This window comes from Balaenoptera ricei, chromosome 11, assembly GCF_028023285.1.
Source record: "Balaenoptera ricei isolate mBalRic1 chromosome 11, mBalRic1.hap2, whole genome shotgun sequence".
NCBI lineage: Eukaryota > Metazoa > Chordata > Mammalia > Artiodactyla > Balaenopteridae > Balaenoptera > Balaenoptera ricei.
This window is the reverse complement of record NC_082649.1, coordinates 44,700,518-44,725,857: the sequence shown is the minus strand read 5'-3', so window position 1 is coordinate 44,725,857 and position 25,340 is coordinate 44,700,518. Positions and strand designations below refer to the sequence as shown.

The 25,340-nt window shown below is 43.9% G+C and overlaps 1 protein-coding gene across 22 annotated transcripts in view; it reads left to right on the top strand.

Annotated features, from left to right (window-relative positions):
- The window catches only part of DST (dystonin), a 510,328-nt gene that overhangs the window by 87,566 nt on the left and 397,422 nt on the right, over positions 1 to 25,340 (top strand). For 14 of the 22 annotated variants that reach the window (XM_059939019.1, XM_059939025.1, XM_059939006.1 and 11 more), the window contains exon 4: positions 18,887 to 19,094. In XM_059939019.1, the coding sequence (XP_059795002.1) occupies positions 18,887 to 19,094 (208 nt within the window). Of the gene's footprint in view, positions 1 to 18,666; positions 18,728 to 18,886; positions 19,095 to 24,600; positions 25,200 to 25,340 lie in introns of those variants that run through there. The other 8 variants (XM_059939022.1, XM_059939021.1, XM_059939023.1 and 5 more) reach the window with 3 other exon arrangements.

Genomic DNA, 25,340 nt, shown 5'->3' with positions numbered 1-25,340 from the left:
TTATTGTTGGAGGGAGCTCTCAGACTGGCTGGGAAAGCACCAGTTGAGAAGGAGAGGAGAGGAAAAACCCTCAAGCAATATTTCAGAGTCAGAAGTGCAGCTGGGAACGGGAGGAAGGTGGGGTTGGAATTCACAGAAATCCCAAGTGTACAGTATGACTCATGGTGGGGGGACACAGGATTTGATAAGAGCACCGTGTGGTCGGCTCTGTGAAAGAGGGAATGAATTTGCTTTATAAGTGCAGGGGAAAGAGTTTGCCTGTTTTCTTGTTGCAGACAATAGATATCAGAAAAATTATGGGTATTGTTACTATTTTTAAAATTTTATTGAAGTCTAGTTGATTTACAATGTTGTGTTAATTTCTGCTGTACAGCAAAGTGATTCAGATATATATATATATATATATATATATATATATATATATATATATATATACATTCTTTTTCATATTCTTTTCCATTATGGTTTATCACAGGATATTGAATATAGTTCCCTGTGGTATACAGTAGGACCTTGTTGTTTATCCATCCTATATATACTAGTTTGCATCTACCAACCCCAAACTCCCACTCCATCCCTCCCCCACCCCTCCTCCAATATTGTTATTTCTGTGTTTTTAAGTCGTGTAATATCATGATTCATAAAATGTTACAAGAAATATGTGCGAACGGCACATCCGTTAGCTTCTCCAGTACCATCTCCATGTGAAAGGGGACAGTGAGCCCGAGGGCAGCACACACCTGCCCTTCGTGTGCGGGAGGAGGGGACAAATGCGGGATGCTTTGGTGCACGCGATGCCATCTCAGCAAAGCCTTGCAGCATCCCTAAGGACCGGGGCGGGGTGGGGGGGGGCGGCGGCCAGGGCCTGAGTGGGAGGGAAATGCAGGTCTCTTGGAGGGTGGGGACCAGCCAGCCTTCTGCTCAAGCCAGGCTGGGTCAGCATGCACTTGGTGGCTCATTGGAGGGCTGGCCATCTCGTGCCTCCTTGTATGACAGGCCTGTGGGACCCTCTCATTTCTCCTCGGCCCGCCTCTGGCTCCCCACTGGTGACACTGAGGCCTGACTCCTGACCTTCCTGCTTCTTCCAGGTGACTGCCTTAACCTCTTCCCCATCCGCCACAGCCCAGCCTGCTCTCTCCTTCCCTGTTACCCCGTCTCTAAATACTTTTAGTTTTTTAACATCTTTATTGGAGTATAATTGCTTTACAATGGTGTGTTAGTTGCTGCTTTACAACAAAGTGAATCAGCTATACATATACACATATCCTCATATCTCCACCCTCTTGCGTCTCCCTCCCACCCTCCCTATCCCATCCCTCTAGGTGGTCACAAAGCACAGAGCTGATCTCCCTGTGCTATGCGGCTGCTTCCCACTAGCTATCTATTTTACATTTGACAGTGTATATATGTCCATGCCACTCTCTCACTTCGTCCCAGCTTACCCTTCCCCCTCCCTGTGTCCTCAAGTCCATTCTCTACATCTGCGTCTTTATTCGTGTCCTGCCCCTAGGTTCTTCATAACCACTTTTTTTTTTTTTTTTTTTTTTAAGATTCCATATATATGTTAGCATACGGTATTTGTCTTTCTCTTTCTGACTTCACTCTGTATGACAGACTCTAGGTCCATCCACCTCACTACAAATAGTTCAAATTCGTTTCTTTTTATAACTGAGTAATATTCCATTGTATATATGTGCCACATCTTCTTTATCCGTTCATCCGTCAGTGGACACTTGGGTGTCCACAAGCTCAGGTGCCTTAACCCTGGTGTTGACCACACTGAGACCGCAGCCCAGCTGCTGCCAAAGCCTCCATAGTCTACAGCAGTCTACTATGCTTCCATGTCCTGGCTATTGTAAACAGAGCTGCAGTGAACATTATGGTACATGACTCTTTCTGAATTATGGTTTTCTCAGGGTATATGCCCAGCAGTGGGATTGCTGGGTCATATGGTAGTTCTATTTTTAGTTTTTTAAGGAAGCTCCATACTGTTCTCCATAGTGGCTGTATCAATTTACATTCCCACCAACAGTGCAAGAGGGGTCCCTTTTCTCCACACCCTCTCCAGCATTTATTGTTTGTAGATTTTTTTTTAATGATGGCCATTCTGACTGGTGTGAGGTGATACCTCATTGTAGTTTTGATTTACATTTCTCTAATGATTAGTGATGTTGAGCATTCTTTCATGTGTTTGTTGGCAATCTGTATATCTTCTTTGGAGAAATGTCTATTTAGGTCTTCTGCCCATTTTTGGATTCGGTTGTTTGTTTTGATATTGAGCTGCATGAGCTGCTTGTAAATTTTGGAGATTAATCCTTTGTCAGTTGCTTCATTTGCAAATATTTTCTCCCATTCTGAGGGTTGTCTTTTCAACTTCTTTATGGTTTCCTTTGCTGTGCAAAAGCTTTTAAGTTTCATTAGGTCCCATTTGTTTATTTTTGTTTTTATTTCCATTTCTCTAGGAGGTGGGTCAAAAAGGATCTTGCAGTGATTTATGTCATAGAATGTTCTGCCTATGTTTTCCTCTAAGAGTTTTATAGTGTCTGGCCTTAACATTTAGGTCTTTAATCCATTTTGAGTTTATTTTTCTGTATGGTGTTAGGGAGTGTTCTAATATCATTCTCTTACATGTATCTGTCCAGCTTTCCCAGCACCACTTATTGAAGAGGCTGTCTTTTCTCCATTGTATATTCTTGCCTCCTTTATCAAAAATAAGGTGGCCATATGTGCGTGGGTTTATCTCTGGGCTTTCTGTCCTGTTCCATTGACCGATATTTCTGTTTTTGAGCCAGTACCATAGTGTCTTGATTACTGTAGCTTTGTAGTATAGTCTGAAGTCAGGGAGCCTGATTCCTCCAGCTTCGTTTTTCTTTCTCAAGATTGCTTTGGCTATTTGGGGTCTTTTGTGTTTCCATACAAATTGTGAAATTTTTTGTTCTAGTTCTGTGAGAAATGCCATTGGTAGTTTGATAGGGATTGTATTGAATCTGTGTATTGCTTTGGGTAGTATAGTCATTTTCACGGTGTTGATTCTTCCAATCCAAGGACATGGTATATCTCTCCATCTGTTTGTATCATCTTTAATTTCTTTCATCAGTGTCTTATGGTTTTCTGCTTACAGGTCTTTTGTCTCCTTAGGTAGTTTATTCCTAGGTATTTTATGCTTTTTGTTGCAATGGTAAATGGGAGTGTTTCCTTAATTTCTCTTTCAGATTTTTCATCATTAGTGTATAGGAATACAAGAGATTTCTGTGCATTAATTTTGTATCCTGCTACTTTACCAAATTCATTGATTAGCTCTAGTAGTTTTCTGGTAGTGTCTTTGGGATTCTCTATGTATAGTGTCATGTCATCTGCAAACAGTGACAGCTTTACTTTTTCTTTTCTGATTTGGATTCCTTTTATTTCTTTTTCTTCTCTGATTGCTGTGGCTAAAAATTCCAAAACTATGTTGACTAATGGTGGTGAGAGTGGGCAACCTTGTCTTGTTCCTGATCTTAGTGGAAATTGTTTCAGTTTTTCACCATTGAGAACGATGTTGGCTGTGGTTTTGTCATATATGGCCTTTATTGTGTTGAGGTAAGTTCCCTCTATGCCTACTTTCTGGAGGGTTTTTATCATAAATGGGTGTTGAATTTTGTCGAAAGCTTTTTCTGCATCTATTGAGATGATCATATGGTTTTAATCCTTCAATTTGTTAATATGGTGTATCACATTGATTGATTTGAGTATATTGAAGAATCCTTGCATTCCTGGGAGAAACCCCACTTGATCATGGTGTATGATCCTTTTAATGTGCTGTTGGATTCTGTTTGCTAGTATTTTGTTGAGGAGTTTTGCATCTGTGTTCATCAGTGATATTGGCCTGTAGTTTTCTTTCTTTGTGACATCTTTGTCTGATTTTGGTATCAGGGTGATGGTGGCCTCTTAGAATGAGTTGGGGAGTGTTCCTCCCTCTGCAATATTTTGGAAGAGTTTGAGAAGGATAGGTGTTAGCTCTTCTCTAAATGTTTGATAGAATTCGCCTGTGAAGCCATCTGGTCCTGGGCTTTTGTTTGTTGGAATATTTTTAATAACAGTCTCAATTGCAGTGCTTGTGATTGGTCTGTTTATATTTTCTACTTCTTCCTGGTTCAGTGTCGGAAGTTTGTGCTTTTCTAAGAATTTGTCCATTTCTTCCAGGTTGTCCATTGTGTTGGCATATAGTTGCTTGTAGTAATCTCTCATGATCTTTTGTATTTCTGCAGTGTCAGTTGTTACTTCTCCTTTTTCATTTCTAATTCTATTGATTTGAATCTTCTCCCTTTTTTTCTTGATGAATCTGGCTAATGGTTTATCAATTTTGTTTATCTTCTCAAAAAACCAGCTTTTAGTTTTATTGATCTTTGCTATTGTTTCCTTCATTTCTTTTTCATTTATTTCTGCTCTGATCTTTATGATTTCTTTCCTTCTGCTAACTTTGGGGTTTTTTTGTTCTTCTTTCTCTAATTGCTTTCGGTGTAAGGTTAGGTTGTTTATTTGAGATGTTTCTTGTTTCTTGAGGTAGGATTTTATTGCTATAAACGTCCCTCTTAGAACTGCTTTTGCTGCATCCCATAGGTTTTAGGTCATCGTGTTTTCATTGTCATTTGTTTCATTGTCATTTGTTTCAATGTCATTTGTGTCATTTTTTGATTTCCTCTTTGATTTCTTCAGTGATCTCTTGGTTATTAAGTAGTGTATTGTTTAGCCTCCATGTGTTTGTATTTTTTACAGATTTTTTCCTGTAATTGATATCTAGTCTCATAGCGTTGTGGTCAGAAAAGGTACTTGATATGATTTCAGTTTTCTTAAATTTACCAAGGCTTGATTTGTGACCTAAGATATTATCTATCCTGGAGAATGTTCCATGAGCACTTGAGAAGAAAGTGTATTCTGTTGTGTTTGGATGGAACTTCCTATAAATATCAATTAAGTCCATCTTGTTTAATGTATCATTTAAAGCTTGTGTTTCCTTATTTATTTTCATTTTGGATGATCTGTCCATTGGTGAAAGTGGGGTGTTAATGTCCCCTACTATGATTGTGTTACTCTTGATTTCCCCTTTTATGGCTGTTAGCATTTGCCTTATGTCTTGAGGTGCTCCTATGTTGGGTGTAAAAATATTTAGGATTGTTATATCTTCCTCTTGGATTGATCCCTTGATCATTATGTAGTGTCCTTCTTTGTCTCTTGTAACATTCTGTATTTTAAAGTCTGTTTTTTCTGATATGAGAATTGCTACTCCAGCTTTCTTTTGATTTCCATTTGCATTGAATATCTTTTTCCATCCCCTCACTTTCAGTTCTAAATACTTCTCAAACCATCCTCTCCTCTCCATCCCCGAGAACAGTGGTTTAGCTCAGGTGTCACCATTTGCTGGATGTAAGGCCCTCATCTGCCACCTACTTCCCCAGCCTCACCTGCGGCCACTTCTACTGGATCTTCCTAAGCACCCCATGCTCTCCCCATGTCTAGTTCTGGGGTACTGGCTGGAGAACTCATGGGTCTCAACCACCTTCTCCCCTCTTCCCACTGTCTCCTTATTAGTTACCTTAATACCGTTTTGGAATAAGGTGGCAACAGCAAGCAGATAAGTTCCTTTCTTCTCTGGTTCTACAGTCATTCAAACAGCCTTAAAATGAAAACTGGTGCTGGAAAGGAGGAGTTGGAGCAGGAGGTGATTTTGTTAGTGGGCTGTGTGTGTGAGAGAGAGAGAGACAGACAGACCCTCAAGGCATTTCTAGCCCTCCTTGGCAGGGCTTCCTCCTGAGTCTCTCCTCCCTTGGGACCCACTGCCGAGGCCAGGCTGCTGAGCCAGTGGGTCCATTTGGCAGACAGTTGTGGGGTCCACTCCTGAGACTGGGGTTCTGAAGTCAGGAAACAGGCAGTGCCCACAGAGTGAGTCTGAAGCTTAGTCTACAAGATAGACCCCTTTCTTTTTTTTCATCTCAGCTTAGTTTCTGACTCTCAGTCTCCCCTCTTGCCGCACCTGGTGGTCCTCACTTCTTCCACCTCCACCTTAGAGTTGTGTTAAGGTTCTGGGGTCTTAGAAAGATGCCAGAGTGGCAGCAGATAGGAGGGAACATGTGTGTCTCCAGGTTAAGGTGCCCCCCCTCCCCCGCCACCCATAACTTCTCCCCAGGCCCAGGAGGCCACTCCAGTTCACTCTCAGGACAGCAGTCTTTTGAAAGGTTGACCAGTAGTCTGTCCCCTGGACACACCAGGCACCGCCTGTCTCTGGGGCGTCTTCTGGGATTCAGGAAACTCCCATCTCCAGGATCCGCAGATGCTCCCTCTAGCCTAAGGGCACAGATTTTAGGCTGGGAAAGTCTTCTGCTCCAGAGCACTCTGCCTTTTTCTTTTTTTGGAAATAAGAACTTTATTACTAAGGAGAACTTTATTTTTTTTTGCCTTAGGCATTATTTTTTTTAATTGAAATATAGTTGATTTACAATGTTGTGTTAATTTCTGCTGTACAGCAAAATGACTCAGTTATAGATATGTATATTCTTTTTCATATTCTTTTCCATTATGGTTTATAACAGGATATTGAATATAGTTCCCTGTGCTGTACATTAGGACCTTGTTGTTTATCTGTTCTATACGTAATAGTTTGCATCTACTAACCCCAAACCCCCAGTCCACCCCTCCACCCCCTCCCCCTTGGCAACCACAAGTCTGTTCTCTATGTCTGTGAGTCTGTTTCTGTTTCATAGATAAGTTCATTTGTGTCATATTTTAGATTCCACATATAAGTGATATCATGTGGTATTGTCTTTCTCTTTCTGACTTACTTCACTTAGTATAATAATCCCTAGTTCCATCCATGTTGCTGCAAATGGTATTATTTCATTCTTTTTTATGACTGAGTAATATTCCATTGTGTATATATACCACATCTTCTTTATCTGTTCTTATGTCGATGGGTATTTAGGTTGTTTCCATGTCTTGGCTCTCGTGAATAGCACTGCTATCTGCTTTTTTCTATAACCTTAGCCTCAACAGGTTTAGGTTTGTGGAAAATAAAAGCCAGGTATGCATGCAGGTTGTTTCTGCTTCCTGCCCAGACACCTAGAGTTCCCTAGGAATAAAGTGAGGAAGATTTTCAGATTACCTTCTGATAGAGAGATCTGTTACAAAGACCAGAGGACCCGTGGGCGGCCCTTATTGTAGATGTAGGGTCTTTGGACTACATGGTTGTTCTGCCTGGATCTGAAGTGTTCTGGGGTTGGGATCTTTGGGAAAACTCAAATATCAGTGAAGGGCATTTGGAATGCACGTGGCACTGTGATTGGACTGGGTTGCCACCCTCCAGGGTGAAGCATCCTGGTTGGGCAGAGTTTCCCACTGAGCCAGCTCTGTGGCAGTGGCTCTCCTTGTGTCAGGCCCTGCTCCCTGGTCCCACTCAGGTGTGGCTCACGGCACAGGGTTATTTTCACTGAAAGCACATGGAGCCATGGAGCCAGCCCTGTCTTCCTCAGGCGGTGGAAGCCGGGTACTTAAAGTTTCATGGACTTGGCTTTGGTTCAATAATAAAAGCTTTTTTCTTTTAATGAAAAAGTAATTCTTCCACTTCATTGCAGTAGTAACTGAAGTGAGAGAATGGCTTTGTACAAGCTGTTATCTGGAGTCTCATTAATGAAGACACATAATGAACATGAAGGTGTAAAGACATAGCCTTGCTTATGTTTCAACAGGGAAGAATTGAATAGGATTGCTTTTTTCATAGATCATGTTTGTCTAAGTTTTTGTTGTTGTTTCCAACAATGGAGGCAATGAATTTAAAAGAAAAAAAATTTGAATTTAAAAGGAAAAAAAAGGGAATTCCCCGGCTGCCCAGTGGTTAGGACTCCGCGCTTTCACTGCCGAGGGCCCGGGTTCAATCCCTGGTTGGGGAACTAAGATCCCAAAAGTTGTATGACGTGGCCTAAAAAAAAAGAAAAAAAAGAGGAATGCATTGGAAAGATACAAGGGCATCCCAAAGGGCTGAAGGCTCAGTAACCAAGGTTGGGAAGGACAGATGTGGGGATGACATGGGTCTGCCTCCTGAGAGCGGCTGTTAATGTGACCTAGTTCCAGTCACTTCCAGTCTCCGTGTCTGTTTGTTGTTTCCAGTTTCCTGGAGTGACAGTTGTATAGGCTTAACTGGACTTAGTGCTCTGCCCCTGGATCACACAGCCTTCTCCCCACTCCCCACCATCTTCTTATTAGTTACCTTAATACTACCCATTGTGGAATAAGGTATGATAGGGTAAGGATGTGAATAGGTTACATCACGTGATGCTCAGGTTTGCTGAATGGTCTCTATGTGTTGGGTGCTTTTCAAGTATTGCTTATTCTGCCAACCCCCCAGCCCTGTGTCTTCTGTACTGTTGCATCTCCTATTTCTCGGATGAGCAAACCAAAGCCCAGAAAGGCCAAGCAGTTTTCCAAGGTTGTAAAGCTTTTCCCCGACATTCAATACTTGGCAGGTCATGCACATATCTTTAACTTTATGGCTAACAGTATGGATGGTAGTTGGGGTTTGGTCTCTGCAAACATCCTGTGCTAATACCTTAGGGTTACGCGGGTGTGATCATAGCCCACGTCTTCTTACCAGTGGAAGTCAGAGCCGTGTCCTGGCTGTCTGAAGAGCTTGGCATCCAAGCTTCCCCCTGACCTAGATCAGGGTGGGAGGAACATGTGGGGAGCAGGCTTGTGCATGGGGAGGGGCAGGAACAAAACCAGAGGGCTCAGCAGTAGTTGGGGGCGGGGTGGTCCAGCTAGATTCACGGAGCTCATGGGCCAGCACTTCCAGAGTCATACAGTGGGTCCTGTTTCCAGGGTTACTGGGGATGGAGCAGAATGAGATCAGCACAGGGGCGTCAGTAGGAATGGCATCACCCATTTCTGTTTGACACTAATTTAACTGAGATCTTTGGTAGCCTTCTTCTTTTGGTTTTGTTTTGTAGCCTCCTCTTCAGTTCTCTTCTCCTTTATTTTTAAACTGCCAGCCCCTTTTTATTGATTACCATTATCCCTACATTCCCCCCCACCCCCTATCATTTCGTAATCTCTGAATGCAACGATGTCACCCCTGCCTTAATTTATGGCAGGGGCCCAAAGTCAGATGCCTGCAGGGGCAGGTGTCATAAATGGATAAAGAGGCTGGTAAGCTCTGTATCAGCCTGGAAAGCATGCATTCCTTCTAAAAAGGGGAAACTACCTCGAGGATCTGTATTTTCATGTAAAATTCCCAATTTTTAAATGTTTGCCAATCGTTAGTTTTTAAAAGTGGGCAGGCCAAAGACATGGAAGCAACCTAAATGTCCGTGGACAGATGAATGGATAAGAAGCTGTGGTGCATATATACAATGGAATATTAGTCATAAAAAGGAATGAGGTAATGCCATTTGCAGCAACGTGGATGCAACTAGAGATTATCATACTAAGTGAAGTAAGTCAGAAAGAGAAAGACAAATACCATATGATATCACTTATATATGGAATCCAAGATATGACACAAATGAACTTATTTATGAAAGAGACTCACAGACATAGAGAACAGACTTGTGGTTGCCAAGAATTGGGAGTTTGGGATTAGCAGATTCAGACTATTATATCTGGAATGAATAAACAACAAGGTCCTACTGTATAGCACGAGGAACTATATTCAATATCCTGTGATAAACCAAAATGGAAAATAATATGAAAAAGAATGCATATGTATGTATAACTGAGTCAGTGTGCTGTACAGCAGAAGTTAACACAACTTTGTAAATCAACTATACTTCAATAAAATAAATTCTAAAAAAATAAAATAAGGGACTTCCCTGGCGGTCCAGTGGTTAAGACCTTGCACTTCCACTGCAGGGGGCACAGGTTCAATCCCTGTTTGGGGAACTAAGATCCCGCATGCTGTGCTGTGCAGCCAGTAAATATAAAATAAGATAAATTAAAATAAAATAAAATGGCAGGCCAATACAACACATCTCTCAGCATTGCCAGTTTTGGATGATACTGTTGGAGGAAGGCAGGTGGCGGGGAACACCTGCATCTCCATCCTGGCTTCCAAAGGGACCAGAGATGCTCCAGTCTGTTCCTGAATCAGCCCCTCTCTCCTAATTGACTTTAGGCTATAAACCATATTTTTATGTATGAATTTATGTTATTCCACTGGAAGACTTATTTTTTCAGCCTAATACTTGAAGATAAAATGATAATATTCAATTATAAGCTTACTCTCCCAATTGGATGTTAAACTCCTCCAAGGCAGAAGCTTATGGGTGCTTAAGATATATTTTTAATTGATTGATGTAAATAAACATCTGTTTGAAATATAACATTAAGTATTCTCTAGGTAAAGAGATGTTTTCAGTATTTGTTGGTCTTCTTAATGTGTTTCTGTGTTGTGGGACGATTTTCAGAGTTATGTTTTGCTTTTCTTTTAGGCAAATTATTTAAAATGTCCTTCCTTAGTTTGGAAAGACTACTTGCAGGTGCTCAAATGCAAACTATTATTTTCTTTTTCATATTCTTTTCCATTATGATATATCACAGGCTATTGAATATATAATAGTTCTCTGTGCTATACAATAAGACCTTGTTGTTTATCCATTCTATATATAATGGTTTGCATCTGCTGATCCCAAACTCCCAGTCCTTCCCTCCCCTATCCCCCTTCCCCCTTGGCAACCACAAGTCTGTTCTCTATGTTTGTGAGTCTCTTTCTGCTTCATAGATAAGTTCATCTGTGTCATATTTTAGATTCTGCAAACTAGTTCTCGATGTCTCTATTTCTATAATTTTAATATGATTTCATTAAGGTGGACTTGCAAAAAAATTGGTGGTACTTTTGAAATATTTTTACAATTTTCATACAGTTTCATGTTTTGATACTTAACATGGTCTTTCTTTTATTTGTCCTCTGTTTGGAGAGAGGGTTTGTGGAAGTGTGAGGGCACCCAGGACCAGAGAATCTTGGTGTTGGAAGAACAGGGAGTCAGTGTGATGTTCTCCTCAGTGAAGGCTTGGTCCCTTGGGTAGGAGGGAGCTCCCTGCCCCCCACAGCTGTCCTTTCCTCTTCTGAGAAGTTGTATCTTTTTGGATGGTTTTTCCTCATTGTGAACTGACACCTGTCTCCTGGTCATTTCCATGCTTTGAACTGAATTGAACACAGAGCAAGTCTAACCCTTTTGGGCTCTCCACATCCATGGTAAGATCGTTGAGGGCTGTCAGCATGTTCTGTATTCCTCTGAGGGCCTGGGACCACATTCTAGGGCACTTGGGGGTCCAAAGGACCCAGATGGAAATCCAGGCTCCACCTTGGACTGACAGAATGGCTGTGGACAAGTGACTTAACCTCCCTTTAGGGGAGGTTTCCTTATCGGGTTATGGTGAGTATTAAATAAGATAGTGAGTGAAAATACCCAGTACAGCCCCTGACTGCAGTCACTCAATAAGTGATGCAGGGAGTTAGAACTTGCTGGTTAAACTGAAAGGAAGGAAGTCTTGCAGAATGCCTTAGAGCTGAGCCAAGACAGCCTAGAATCCAAGGCCAGGCTCCTCGGGAAATGAGTTTTTGGTGCTTACCTTGTAGAGCGTCCCACACAGCTGCCGGAGAGTGACGAGGAGCACTTCCTCCTGCCTGTATCCCATCAGTGAGCCCGGTTGCCCTGGAAACCTAACACCAAGGAACACTCTAACCAATGCACAGTCTTACACCCTGGAGAGTATAAGAGAGAGAGCGTTTGTGTCCTGAATCCCAGCGCTCTTCTTTCAGAGGCTGATGAACTGGGCTTCTCCATCCAGAAGGAAACCTTGGTTTTCATTCACTCTCTCACCCAAAACTCCTCCCTGATTCAGACACAAGAACCTTCCAGCTTCCCCTCCCTTCGACCACTCCCCCCACCGTCTTCTCTAGCTTCACCAGGCTCCCCTTCCTCTTTGCGGTATGGCTCCTGCAAATCTCCCCTAAAAGGAGAGAGTGAAAGCCAGCCTAGGCCCCGCCAAACCAGAGTCCTCCCTTTACTATTTAAAGGTGGCTTCCAGTTAAGAGGCTGATTAGGAGTTATTTATTTGATGAGCAAGTACCTGAATTGTTCAACTAGTTTTGAAAAAAATGTAAAACTAAAACAAGCACGCAACCCCTGAATTTTTCCATAGGTCATTTTGTCTTCAAGGGTTTAAACACATTTTCTTACATTTTCCTTAACTCTTTTCTTCTACACCATATCTTTGTGGTAGGGATGGTTTTCCTTGGGATTTCTAAAATCAGATAATGTGCTCTTGCTTTTGGACTTATTTCCAAATAAAAAACTAGTATAGAATAATAGTCTTGGGCCAGATTGCATATTTTTATGCAATATGTAAGAAGTTAGTATTTGTACTTACCGAATCAACGGAATTTTAAACAAAATTAGATCTTCACTTACTCTAAGTTTTGGTGGTTTCTTTGGGTTTATATAAAATGTAAAAAATTATGTGATATTATACTAACTTTGTTTTCACTGGATTGTGTAGTAAGTGGATAACACAGAGGCGCTTTTTTAATATTCTTCCATCTAAAACTGTGATCTGGACAGAAGCAGGCAGATCACCTTGCTCTGGGGTCCCCTTGAAGTCGGCCCCTTGCTTCCTCCAAGTTTCTATGAGGAGATGCTATGGGAAATTACTTAGCTGGGTGCTGTCACCATGAATGTAGACCCGGGTGATGTGATCTTGTGAGAACAGGCCTAGACTAAGCAACACTTAAAAAAAAAAAACAAAAAAGACCTTGCTCTGTGTTTCCCCAACCCTTCGTTTTGAAAATATTCAAATTTACAGGAAAGTTGGGAGAGTAGTACAGTGAAGACTTACTGTTAACCTATTGCTACATGCCAATATAAACACAATTCTCTGTTTTTATTGAAACAACTGAGAACAAGTGCAGACAGCATGAGTTTAGATAAGGATGTGTTCCTACATAACCGAAATACCATTAGCACACCTTAGAAAATTAACAGTAATTGCCCAATATCAGCTGATAAACAATCCATGATCCAGGTTGAGATTCTCCCCGTGGTCCCTAACATGTCTTTTCAGCTTAAAAAGAAATACAGGCTCCCATCAAGGTTCATAACTTTGTTGTTATGCTTCTGTTGTCTTTTTAAATTTAGAAGAGTCCCTGCTTTGGGGGTGTGTATGTTTCGTGACATTGACCTTTTTCCTTTTTGGAAGAGCCCAGGATGATTATCTTGTAGAATGCCCCCCAATCTGGATTTGTCTAATTGATTCTTCATAGGCTTTTTATTTTTACTTTTTGGTTAAATTTTTGGAACTATGCTTACAGAAATGTGCATAAATCGCAGGTGTGCGGTTTTGTGAAATACCACATTCCAGCCTCTGGGATTCTGGAAGCCTTATCTGGAAGCCTTATCTCTGCACTTGTTTCTTGCTGCTTGGGGCAGAGGCAACTTCCTGGCGCTTTCCTCTGGTTCATGGTACTGAGGCTGGGCAGCTTCCAAGGTAGGCAGCTCCATTGTATTAGTCTCAGATCCCCCACCGGGGTTTCAGTTAGAGGAGTTATTGTTTAGTTCCCCTTCTAAAAATGTCGCATTATGTAATTATCCTGGCTTTAGGAGATTTGGGTTGTTTTTATACCATGTGAATGAATTGGCAATTAGGAAAGTCATTTTAAAGCTTTCGGTGATCTAATTCAATTGTTCAAACTGCCTTAATAAGTAGGTTGTAATAAGACACAATGCTTGGGTTTTTAGTTTCTCACAACCTAGTGTTTTTTTTTGTTTTTGTTTTTGTTTTGGTTGTAGAGATCCAATATCAGGCCAGAGGTATTTCACAGTCCTTTATTTAAAAAAAAAAAAAAAAGGCCAAATGTTAAAAACATGATGACCTGGGCCAACTTTGTCTTTACTATCCTAATTACCTTTCTCCTCTTCTGAATACTCCACACTCTTTCCCCCCCCTTTTTTTTTTTCCATTTTCAACACACATGCCAAATGGGGTTGACAGTTCATGGTTATAAATTGGGGGCTTAACCTGGGGCAGTGAATTCCATAAAATCACATGCAGAGTTTGTGTGTATTTGCTGATGGGCTTTGATCTGAAGAGAGGCTTCCTCAGATTTCATCAACTTTTCAGAGGTGTCTGTGAGCCTCAAATAGTTAAAAACATTGGCTTAAATAATTATTTCCTCCTACAACCTTTGATATTTTCTCTGACCCTTGACGTAGTATCTTCTTAGTAATCTTTTTGTGTACTATTTGTTTTGGATTAAAAAATTATAAGGAATACAATTAAATTCATTCATAGTATTAGTCATCACCCAGAAATAACTGCTGTTTACACATTGGTAGATAGTTACCTATCTACCTATCATGTATCTACCTATTCATCTATAAATCATCTTACTGTCTGTCTATCTACACACACACACACACACACACACACACACACATACACACACACAGATATTTTTTAAAGGAATCATTCTATATGAACCCTTCCCACTTTGCTAAATGTAGATCAATAACATTTTTGTTTAATTGTTGCAGGGTAGTCCATTGTATGGATATACTGTCACTTATTTAACCAATCTTCTGTCATGGACATAGATATTTATATTTTAACAGGAATCAAACCTTAAGCAACAGAAGTAGAGAAAGAGACAGGAGGAACTCGGGGTTTTGCTGGTCCCAAGAGCCCTCTTCCTTTGTTTTACCTTCCAAGCCCCACATCAAAGGTTAGGCTCTGGACTTTGGGTCAGAGAATGTTTGCTTTTTCCATAAGAAAGGAGAACTGTACTCTCACACTCATTCCTCTAACCCCCAAAGGTGGAGACGTGAATTGGCAAGTCATTTGAAATCAATAAAGAACAGTTTTAGAGGGTCAATTGACTTCAAAGCAGCTTCATTTTAATCCATTCTCAGAGAAAAGAATCTGAAAAAGAATCCTCTAACAACATTGTAAATCAATTATACTTCAATAAAAAAAGAATTAACAACAAAAAAGAAACCAAAAAAATCGGCTATCTGATCAGCCAGTTTGCCTGTTACTAGGAAAGAACAGGTTAGTGACAGAATTTTCAGCATCCCACCTGGAATGCTTGTTTTATAAAGTCTACTTTATTCATTGATATGAATGCCACTGACATAACAGTGAATGAAAATTTATTGATTCCAAATATAATTTCCCAAAATTTGAAGACAGAAACCACAGACAACCTTTCATTCACTAAAGTAAGCGCATTTACTGAATCACACACTTGTAGCCTAAAAGACTAAATTCAGTAGCCCTTAAAAGGTGGCCAATTTAGTCTCTACCTCATTGGCTGCTAAAGAGCCAACTTCAAACAAACACTACCGAGAAAAAAAGAAACTTCAAATTAAATAAAGCAACCAAATAAGGCTAAAAAAAAAAAAAAGAAATTTCTATACCGAAGAGTGCATATGTCTAAAAATTCAAAAGTGAATTAAAAGGTAATTCTCAGGGCTTCCCTGGTGGCGCAGTGGTTGAGAATCCGCCTGCCAATGCAGGGGACACGGGTTCGAGCCCTGGTCTGGGAAGATCCCACATGCTGCGGAGCGGCTGGGCCCGTGAGCCACAATTGCTGAGCCTGCGCGTCTGGAGCCTGTGCTCCGCAACAAGAGAGGCCGCGATAGAGAGAGGCCCGCGCACCGCGATGAAGAGTGGCTCCCGCTTGCCACAACTGGAGAAAGCCCTCGCACAGAAACGAAGACCCAACACAGCCATAAATAAAATAAATAAATTAAAAAAAAAAAAAGGTAATTCTCAGAATACAAAACATATAAATGATAAAAAAAATCGATTCTCAATTTCCAAGGTTCAAATGGGCCTAATTTTGTATAGTTTACCTTATATTTAAAAAGTCTTCATGAAAATTATTGTGGGGAAAAATTGAATACTTTAATGGTTAAAACGCTCAAGTCACGTAGCCAGGGGAGAGACTTTGCCGTGTATAAGTCAGCGTGCTTTTCCTCTGTCTGCGTGTGTCCGTATTTCCCTGTGCCATGTTGTTGAAAGAGGTGTTGCTGATTGTCTTGTCTTCCTTTCTCTCTTATCCATTTACCAAGGACGCGTCCAGATTAGAGGCTGCACCAGTCAACACCCTTGGGTCCAGGGTAGTAACTGTTCCCATCTGGCTATGTGTGATGAGTGGTGTTTATGTCATGGCATAAATCACATTTTGCTGTTCCATCAGCTGAGATGCTAACCATTAAAACAATTTACTCTGTCTACAAAAATCAGTAACCAGGGATTTTTGTATGGGGGCAGTCCTTTAACAGTTATTCCCCAAGTCTGTCTGTAAAGATAAACAATCAAATTACTATCCTCACTGAAAGAGTCTAGGAAACAAGAAATACAAGCTCACAGATAAAAGATGACCTTTCATAAGGACAGGTAGGAAGCCATTTTAAGGAAGACAGAAGGCAACCAAGGAAACCCAATACCCTTTTGAAAAAGTCTTTAAGAATGTCATCCTTTTTCACTGATCCAGCCAGCAACACAGCCTCAGAGAGTTCAAGATGAATTTTCAGAAAAGCATGGAAAATAAAGTAGATTGATAGCATCCTGTGACTGACTTAATGCTCCTCACAACTCTCTGTGGACTCCAGCGAATACAGAAAGTCAATTTTATTTATTTATTTGCGTAGTACATGATTGCCACTGGGAAAACACACAAAATCTAAATAAGTTAATAATTAACCAAGGTGATGACATTTCATGCAAAGTAAAATGGAAGACTGCTTTTGGGGGGAAAGAATAAAGCTAAAGATAAATCTTAGACACTTTACAGGAAATAGTATGTGTACTTTTAAAATGATGGTGTTGGATTCCTTAAAAAACTAAAACTAGAACTACCATATGACCCAGCAATCCCACTACTGGGCATATACCCTGAGAAAACCATAATTCAAAAGGACACATGTCCCCCAGTGTTCATTGCAGCACTATTTACAATAGCCAGGACATGGAAACAACCTAAATGTCCAACGATAGATGAATGGATAAAGAAGATGTGATACATATATACAATGGGATATTACTCAGGCATAAAAAGGAACGAAATTGGGTCATTTGTAGAGAGGTGGATGGACCTAGAGTCTGCCATACAGAGTGAAGTAAGCCAGGAAGAGAAAAACAAATATCGTATATTAACGCATATATGTGGAATGTAGAAAAATAGTACAGATGAACCTATTTGCAGGAATAGAGACGTAGACGTAGAGAATGGACATGTGGACATGGGGTGGAAGAGAAGGGTGGGATGAATTGGGAGATTAGGTTTGACATAAATACACTACCATGTGTAAAATAGATAGCTTGTGGGAACCTGCTGTATAGCACAGGGAGCTCAGCTCGGTGCTCTGTGACAACCTAGATGGGTGGGATGGGGGGGTGGTGGGAGGGAGGTCCAAGAGGGAGGGGATATAGGTATACATATAGCTGATTCACTTCATTGTACAGCAGAAACTAACACAACATTGTAGAGCAATTTTACTCCAAAAAAAAAAAAAAAAAAACGACAAAAGAAAAATGATGGTGTTGGCCACTAGAAGTGAATAAGGCCTGAATAGATGGAGGCGAGGTCCTGATTCACTTCTGGTTTATTCCACACGCCTTGGGATGTTGTCACACAGCCTGTTTTTGCTGCGTCACCACTGCTTTTGTGAGCAGCCCAGGGTTTCTACTCTGATGGGAGCACGCCTCACTGATTCCTGCCTGCCACTGGCTTCGTAGGAATCTGAGGCTGCAAGTTCCATTTCAGGAATTCGAGTTACACCAGTTTTGCATCTTCAGCCTCAGCAAAGTTCTAAATGGGGAAGTGAAGATTTCCCTTGGATGCTTATCTTGTTTAGAACCCTATTCACAGCACAGATAGTCAGCATCCTCGTTTCCATGGTAAGCTGGTGGCTCCCTAAATCATCACAAACTTAACTCAACCAAGGAGGAAGGGATAATGTCTGGTGCCTTTTCCCTGTGGAGAAGACAGAGCCCTTTAATGCGAGATATGCCCTGCAGACCGGCTCCTGTTCCTGGAAGGGAGACTGAGGTCAGGCCAAGCATGTGGGTCAAAGCCTCACGTTTCTCATTTCACTGTGTAATGACCGGGGCGGAGGGGAGTTGCTGTATCATTCTCATTTCCGTCACTGGCAGCTGTTACTTTGCTAGTAGTTTAAATGATCTCAAGAACTCTAAGCTGAGTTCAGATGTTTGTTTATTGGCGCTGCCTTCGGCTTCTGAAAACAGTCTTTTGTGTCCTCCCGGTCTTCAGACAAGGCTCTTCTCAGAATCAGCCCTTCCTCCCTCCTTGCTCTCTTCTGGGAGCCAGCTTCAAGCTCAGGAAGAAAATTAACTAAAGAGGACGAGGGGCTCAAACCTGGTTAGAGGAGAGACTCCGACTGGAAACGGAAAGGAATTGGGACTCAGCATCCTGCATTTGTGCTTTGTTTTTGCAACTTGGAGTGAGTTGCGTTAATGAATTAAGCAGCAGGCTAGTAATGGAAAATATCGGTCCTGGCCTGGTGGGGGAGCCAAATACTATAGGTTTGTAACAGGAAGGCTGTGGATTCTGGCTTCATTGTTGGGCCAGTCATTTGTGAGCTGGTGGCCGGACCGCAGGCCACACACTTGGGTGCAAATCTTCCATGAACTGGAGCTGCCCGGGGCTTGCGGCTGGTGTCGGAGCCGTGGCCCAGGGAAGATGGTGAGCCCTGGGTGTCGGTTCTGGTGTGGGTCCCCCGTCCGCGCTGAAGATGATGCAGGATGCCGGACTCCGTTTGGGGGCAGGGAGGGGGCTGCTGAGATGGACGAGCCGACGTGAGTGTTTTGCTGTTGATGCTTTTTTCTGTGTCATCCCCTGTAGAGTTCCGGGAACGCGTCCTACCGCTGCTCGATGTCTTCCTCTGCGGATTTTTCCGATGAAGATGATTTCAGCCAGAAATCTGGCTCTGCATCTCCAGCTCCTGGAGATACCTTACCCTGGAATTTGCCTAAACATGAGAGATCGAAAAGAAAGATCCACGGGGGCTCGGTGCTGGACCCCGCGGAGAGGGCAGTGCTTAGGATAGCAGGTAAGAGCAAGTGGGGGCGGGGGCAGGGGATAGAGGGAGGTGCGAGGAGAGTTGCAGAAATTCACCCATGGAATCCCCGGGGGCCCTGTCTGGCTGGGAGCTGATGCTCTGGGCAGAGATCTGCGCTCAAGGTGGAGGAGGAGGATGACTTTCTGTCCCGATTTATCAGAAGAGCGATTGGCCCTGCCTGTTGGTGACTAAGCTGTTTGGCCCTGTCTTCTAGTTGGAGGAATCGATACCTTTGAAACCAAGGAGATATTTACAGGCATCTGCATTGAAGTTTCCTATTTATGTGCAGTCGCCCCCGTGCCAATCTGAAAGTATTAACTCAGTGATTCCCGGTGTGTTTGCTGGAAGCTTCGTTTCCATGTTTGCATAGAAGCTCTGAGCGACCACATTTAACAGGGGCGGCGGTGGGGGGGGTAGATTCCTGGGTTCTGGTACCCAGAATTGCGGAGGGTATTTTAGCAACCTGGATGCGATTTTGTGTGTGTGTGTGTGTGTGTGTGTTTTAAGTGTAGCATCTCTGTCAGCATTTGTAGCAGCTTCTGCTCCTGGTGCTTTTGAGGGTTTAGCCATCATGCATCCCTGATTAATTAATACCTGGGAGGGGCCAGTGTTTCTGTTCTGTTACCCGGTGTTCCCTTGCACTGCCTTTAGGTCCCAGAAGTGATGGCTTGTTTTACTTGGCTGAAAGCTGAGCCTACTGTGGAAATCTATACCCCCCTTTGCCTGCAGTGCCTGTGTGGTTTGTGTGTATGTGAGCTGTGCTTTCTGGGGTGGTTGTTCCTCAATTTTTTTCTCAGAAATGGTAATGGGGTAGGTTGGGGGTGTGTCTTCGGGAGCTCTCTTGCAAAGGCCAAAGGCCAGGTGTTTATTGGAGTTGGTTTCTGCAGCAGATCGGGCCTCTCCCCCCTCCCCCACTCTCTCCCCCAGGCCCCTTCCCACTCAGTTTCTTTTGCCTCCCACCATCATGCAAAGTTGGTACTTGTCCTTCTTCGGGGGTGGGGGGGTGCTGGAGGGGACTAGCTCAGGTCCCAGCCATCATGGCGGCTGAGAGTCCCCCTAGTGTCCCCCAGTGGGATTTTCTGATTACGGGAAAAACAAACAGGGCCCAGCCAGCCATTCTCTAGTCCAGGTTTCTGGGGCAACAGCTTTGAGCTTCTTCTGGCTTCTGTTGTGAGCTGCTGGCTGGTCTCACCCAGGCCTTCGAAGAGGCGGGTGGAGGGGGAGAATGGGGTGGAGGGAGGATGGAGAGAGCTTGGGAGCCAAGTGAGAGTGGGCAGGGGTGGCCTGGGAGAGGGCGCAGAGCTGGACGAGTACCAGAAAGTGTTTGGTCACCGAGGCCTGATTCCTTGCCCTGTCAAGATACCCCCAAGGGAGTGGAGTAGACAGTGCCAGAACCAGGGTACCAGATATTTGGCTCAGCAGAAAGGGAAGATGGGTGAAAGGCGGGGGCGTGAGAAATTGCTGGGGCTTTGTAGAAAGCCTGGGATGCCTGTCCTTTGCGTTTTTACGGAAGGTACAAGGTCCTTCTGGCTTGAGAGTTTTGATAGAGGTGGCAGAGACGGGTATTTTGCTTTTGGTAGTGAAGGAAGGTTTATGAGAGAAGGAGGGGCATATGTTTGTCAGGGGGAATGAGGTTATATAAACTAAAAGACAGGAAGTCAGTAGAGGCTGGTGGTAGTAGAGGTTGGTGTACACTGCTGGTAGGGAAGGAATGGAGGACCTGGGGGTTCTGCTGGGTGCAGTGGACAAGCGGGTGCTGGGGTCAGTAGACTGTAGGCTCTGGGAGGGCAGGGGCCATGTCTTACTCATTGTAAAAGGTTTACTATGAAGTTACTGGTAGTTGGTGCACTGGAGACCTCTGAGCTACATACTTTTAAGATTATATCAATTCTTCAAAAATATAACAAAACAAAATAAAACAACAAACAGAATATGCAGCCCTAGTATGGACATGTACTACTTACTGTGTTTAAAATAAATATTGGTAAATTGGCTATTGCTACACAAATCATAATCATTTCATCACTGGCCCCAGCATAGGCTCAGGGGCCAGTCTGCAAATATCTGTTTCATTGTCATGTGGCTGAACTGTGAAATCCAGATAGATTTTGTGTTAAATTTGCCACAGATCATCCAGCGTGAGGATAAGGGAACAGGGCATCTGAGGGCATTTGGTGCAGTGGGTAGTTGGAAAACATACCATTCAGATTTCAACTTCTCATTTTATTAGGCATTTTCACACTTGGCCTGAAACTCGGCCCGTCGGTGAAGTTCATCCCTAGTAGGAGACAGGGCAAGGGTCAGAAATGGTGTGAGGATGTCCATCCAGCATGTTCGTTACTTAGTAATAAAGGAATTGAAAGTCTCATATTTTTATTTGTTTTTAAGGTCATAAAAATAAAATAGAATGAAAATGTCTAGAGTCAAAAAGACCATATGGTCAGGGGGAATCCCTTAAGTCATTCACATTTAATACATATTTATTAAGCCTCTGGAATAAAATGAAGATAAGCACACAGTTCTGCCTTGAAAGAAGTTCTAGTCTAACATGACCATGGATGTGCTGTGAGACAGTTACAATACGGGTGAGAGAATAGCTGTAATGGCTGTGAGTACCTGTATTAAAAGAACCCAGTGGAGAATCTAATGACCTTGGATGGAGAGGGAGGCATGGGAGGTTCCTGAGAGGTTCCTGAGGGGATCACCTTTTGAGAGGATCACCTTCTGAGGGGAGATTTAACGAGCTTGATGGACTAGAGTGAAAGGGAAGGCCACTTCCGAGGGATGGAGCTACAGGAACACAGCAGGGAGATGAGTTCAAATGGAAACTGCAAGTCATCTGTGTAGCTAAAGCCTGGGATTTGTAGGGAAGAGCAGAAACTGTAAGGGTGCTTTTGGACAATTCCAAGGAGATAGGACTATTTATGCTGTAACTGGTGGGGAATCACCTGAAGATTTTTAAGCAGTGCAATGACATAATCAGATGTACATTTCCGAAAGTCTTTTTGGTGATGGTGTCACATGTCTGATACTTATATTTTTAAAAGTGCTTTTGCATTTATTGTAGTGTCTTCATTTTAAAATCTATAATATACGCCCTTCTGATCTCTCAGGGTCAAGGTGAGAATGACATGGTAACATGGAAAGAAAGGGGCTTTGTACCCACTGTAAATGCCTTTAACATCATCGTAAGACAGATCTACTGTTCTTACTTGCAGGATACTGTAAGTTGGGGTTTTCAGTCTTGAAGTGCCTGTAAAGGTACATGGTTTGTTAGTGACAGTGTTATTTTAAAGTATGGATATTTGACCCATGTGAATTCTTTGAAGTTAGAATGGAAGGACCTTGGCAGAGTCGGACTTTGGACTTTAATTCTTCCTCTATCATGAACCAGTTGTGTTTTCTTGGACAACTTACTGAACATTTCTCAGCTTCATTTCCTCTATCAAAAGATCATGGCTGTGGTGATTAAAGTAGTAAATGCAAAACATTTTGCAGATTCCCTGGCACATGGAAAATGCTCTATAAGTGACAGCTGACTGATGGCTGGATGCTCTCATAAGCACCTAATATGTTATTTCATTTAGGTTTCCCAACAATTTTATGAAGTAGGTACTATTATTTCCCCCATTTTTCAGTCCAGAAATCTGCTGAGAGAGGAGATACTCTTCCCAAGGTCATAGGAAGTGGTTGAGCTAGGATCTGAATTCAGGCCATCTTGACTCCAGAGGCCAAGCTCTTAACTGCTCTGCTTTTGCTCCTTCCCTATGGAATACACTATTATTATTAGCAGATTGATCCTTTATTATCTTTTCAAGAATGCATGGGGTAAAGGCTGTTCTTACCAACAACCCCAAATGCTGCTTGTTCATTTTGACTGGTTCCTCCAACAGACAGTTAAAATCACTGCAGTGTGGAGTGATTGTATTCACAAAACTGGGTGCTACTGGGTGTCAATTTCTGATGAAGGATCAGACTATGCCCTTAATGACCTTACTCACTGTGAGGGAGACAAGAGAGTTTTGAGAGATCTCCATTTGTATATATGTGGTCTGTATATGGGATGACTCTTAGGGATCGAATTACTAACCCTTTCATTTCCAGAAGGTGTCCCATATGATCCCTGTTTGTTACTTCATGAACTAATGTGTACATAAATACATGCCAAGTTGCAAGAAAACTCTAGTGATCCTAAAGGCTTAGTGGATCAAACTCAGATCAGAGGTCAGGACAGAAAAGAGAAGTGTGGTCTTGCTCTGTTTGGAGTAACAAAAATAGGCCAATTACTGATGAGAAGTAAAGCTTTCCAATTCTAACTCAAGTAAGTTTTATCAAGAGTATACAGTTTTCCAAGAGTACTCATTCCCATCTAACAATTCATGGAAAATGATCCAGATTCACATCATTGAAAAAAAAGAATCATCAAGGACAAAAATCAGTACTTATGAAAGAAAAAATAGCAAGGGGAGATGTGGGCACAGGTGAAGTTGTCATAAATCAGAGTCAACAATGAGCTGGTTCATCTAATAATAATAACAACAACAGCTAACACTTATAAAGTTATCATAAAGTTGAGATATCACAACTTTATGATATGATGATATATGATGAACTTTATTATATGATTATCCTGATGAAGACAGGATAAGTAACTTGGCCACGTCACATAGTTAGTCAGGAGCCAGGATTCCTTCCAAGGCTGGCTGACTTCTGTCAGTCCTCTTAAACACACCTGCTTACATGTCTGGGTACCAACCGATTTCTCCAGTGGACTCTTAAACTCACCACTTTAGTATACGATAGATGCCAAAGCGAAGGGAATTGTACCCATTTTACTCACATTCAGTGGAGACCAGTGCTGTGTGGGGTGAATAACGGTAGGGAGAAGGAGGGAGGTGGCAAAGTGAGACGGGTGCTGTGAATCGACTCAGGCTGTGGCCGCGGCAGATGCGCGGGCCGGCTCTGGGGGGCGGAAGGGAGGGACCGCCGGCTGGTCCCCGGGCCGCGGGGCGGCGGGCGCGCAGGCGCAGGCGTCTCCAGGCTGTCAGGACCCCCGCCCGCCCCCAGATGCGCCTGGGGCGCGGACCCCCGGCTCTGCCCCGCGCGCTGTCCCAGCGACCTCGTCCTTCTGTGACACCGGCCGGATCGAAGAGTATTTCCCACTCTTCTCCCGGGAGCCTCGCGGGGGCTGCGCGCGCGGGTGGCGCGATCCGCGGCTTTGTTTCCCAGGCACCTGTTGTGGGTCCCAAATAGAAACCTCGCCCTTGGGACCCGGGCCGGCCAGCCAGCGTCCGGGGTGGGCGGGCTTGGCCGCGCGGTGGACCCGGTGGGCGGGCCGGAGAGGGGCCCGGGCGCCGCGGGGCTGCCTGCGGGAGGGGCCGGGCGGCGCGGGCCGGAGCCGAGCCAGCCGGGGCGCTGACCGCCGCCTCGCCCCCTCCTTTCCGCCCGCCCTCCTCTCTCCCCCGCTGTGCCCTCCCTTCCTCTCCCCGGGGCGCGGGCGAGTGTCTGCGGCGCGGCGGCCAGGAAATGCCGCAGATGCGCCGCGCAGCATCCCGGGCGGAGGCAGCGCGCGCGTCCTCCCGGCTCCGAGCAGGCGCCCAGCGCAGAGCCAGGGTGGCGGCCGCCTCGGCCTCCGAGGGTCCCGGCGCCCGCAGCCCTCCGCCTGTCCCCGCCGGGTCCCGCTCTCCTCAGCGCGGCGTGGCGCTGCCGGTCGCCGCCCCCGGGCTCGCCGAGATTGGCCGCTGCTGAAACCTGAGAGGACGGTGGCTCCTGGGCGCCGGGCGGCCCCGCACCCGCGGTCCGCCAGGGGGCTTGGGCGTCTCCCCGGCTGGCTCTGGCTCTGCTCCCCCGGCTCTGCGTCCCTAGCTCTGCGCCCCGGCGCCCTCCCCCAGCCTGCCCTCCTTCCGCGTTTCCATTACCAAGGCTGCATCTTGCTGACTGCGATCCTGTCCGGGGTTCGAGCGGGAGAGGGGAATTGGCCAGTCGTCGCTTAGGTAGACTTGGGCATGGCGGGGTACCTATCCCCAGCCGCTTACCTGTACGTGGAGGAGCAGGAGTACCTCCAGGCTTACGAGGATGTCCTGGAGAGGTACAAAGGTATGTGGTTCCCCGCGCCCGGGCCGCGGGGCTTGGCAGGGACCAGAGGGGTAACCGTCGCCTTTGCTTAACCCGAGCCACCACTGCTTGGGCACAAGTAAACAGGTGTCTGGACCAGTCTTGGGAATGGACCAGGTCTTT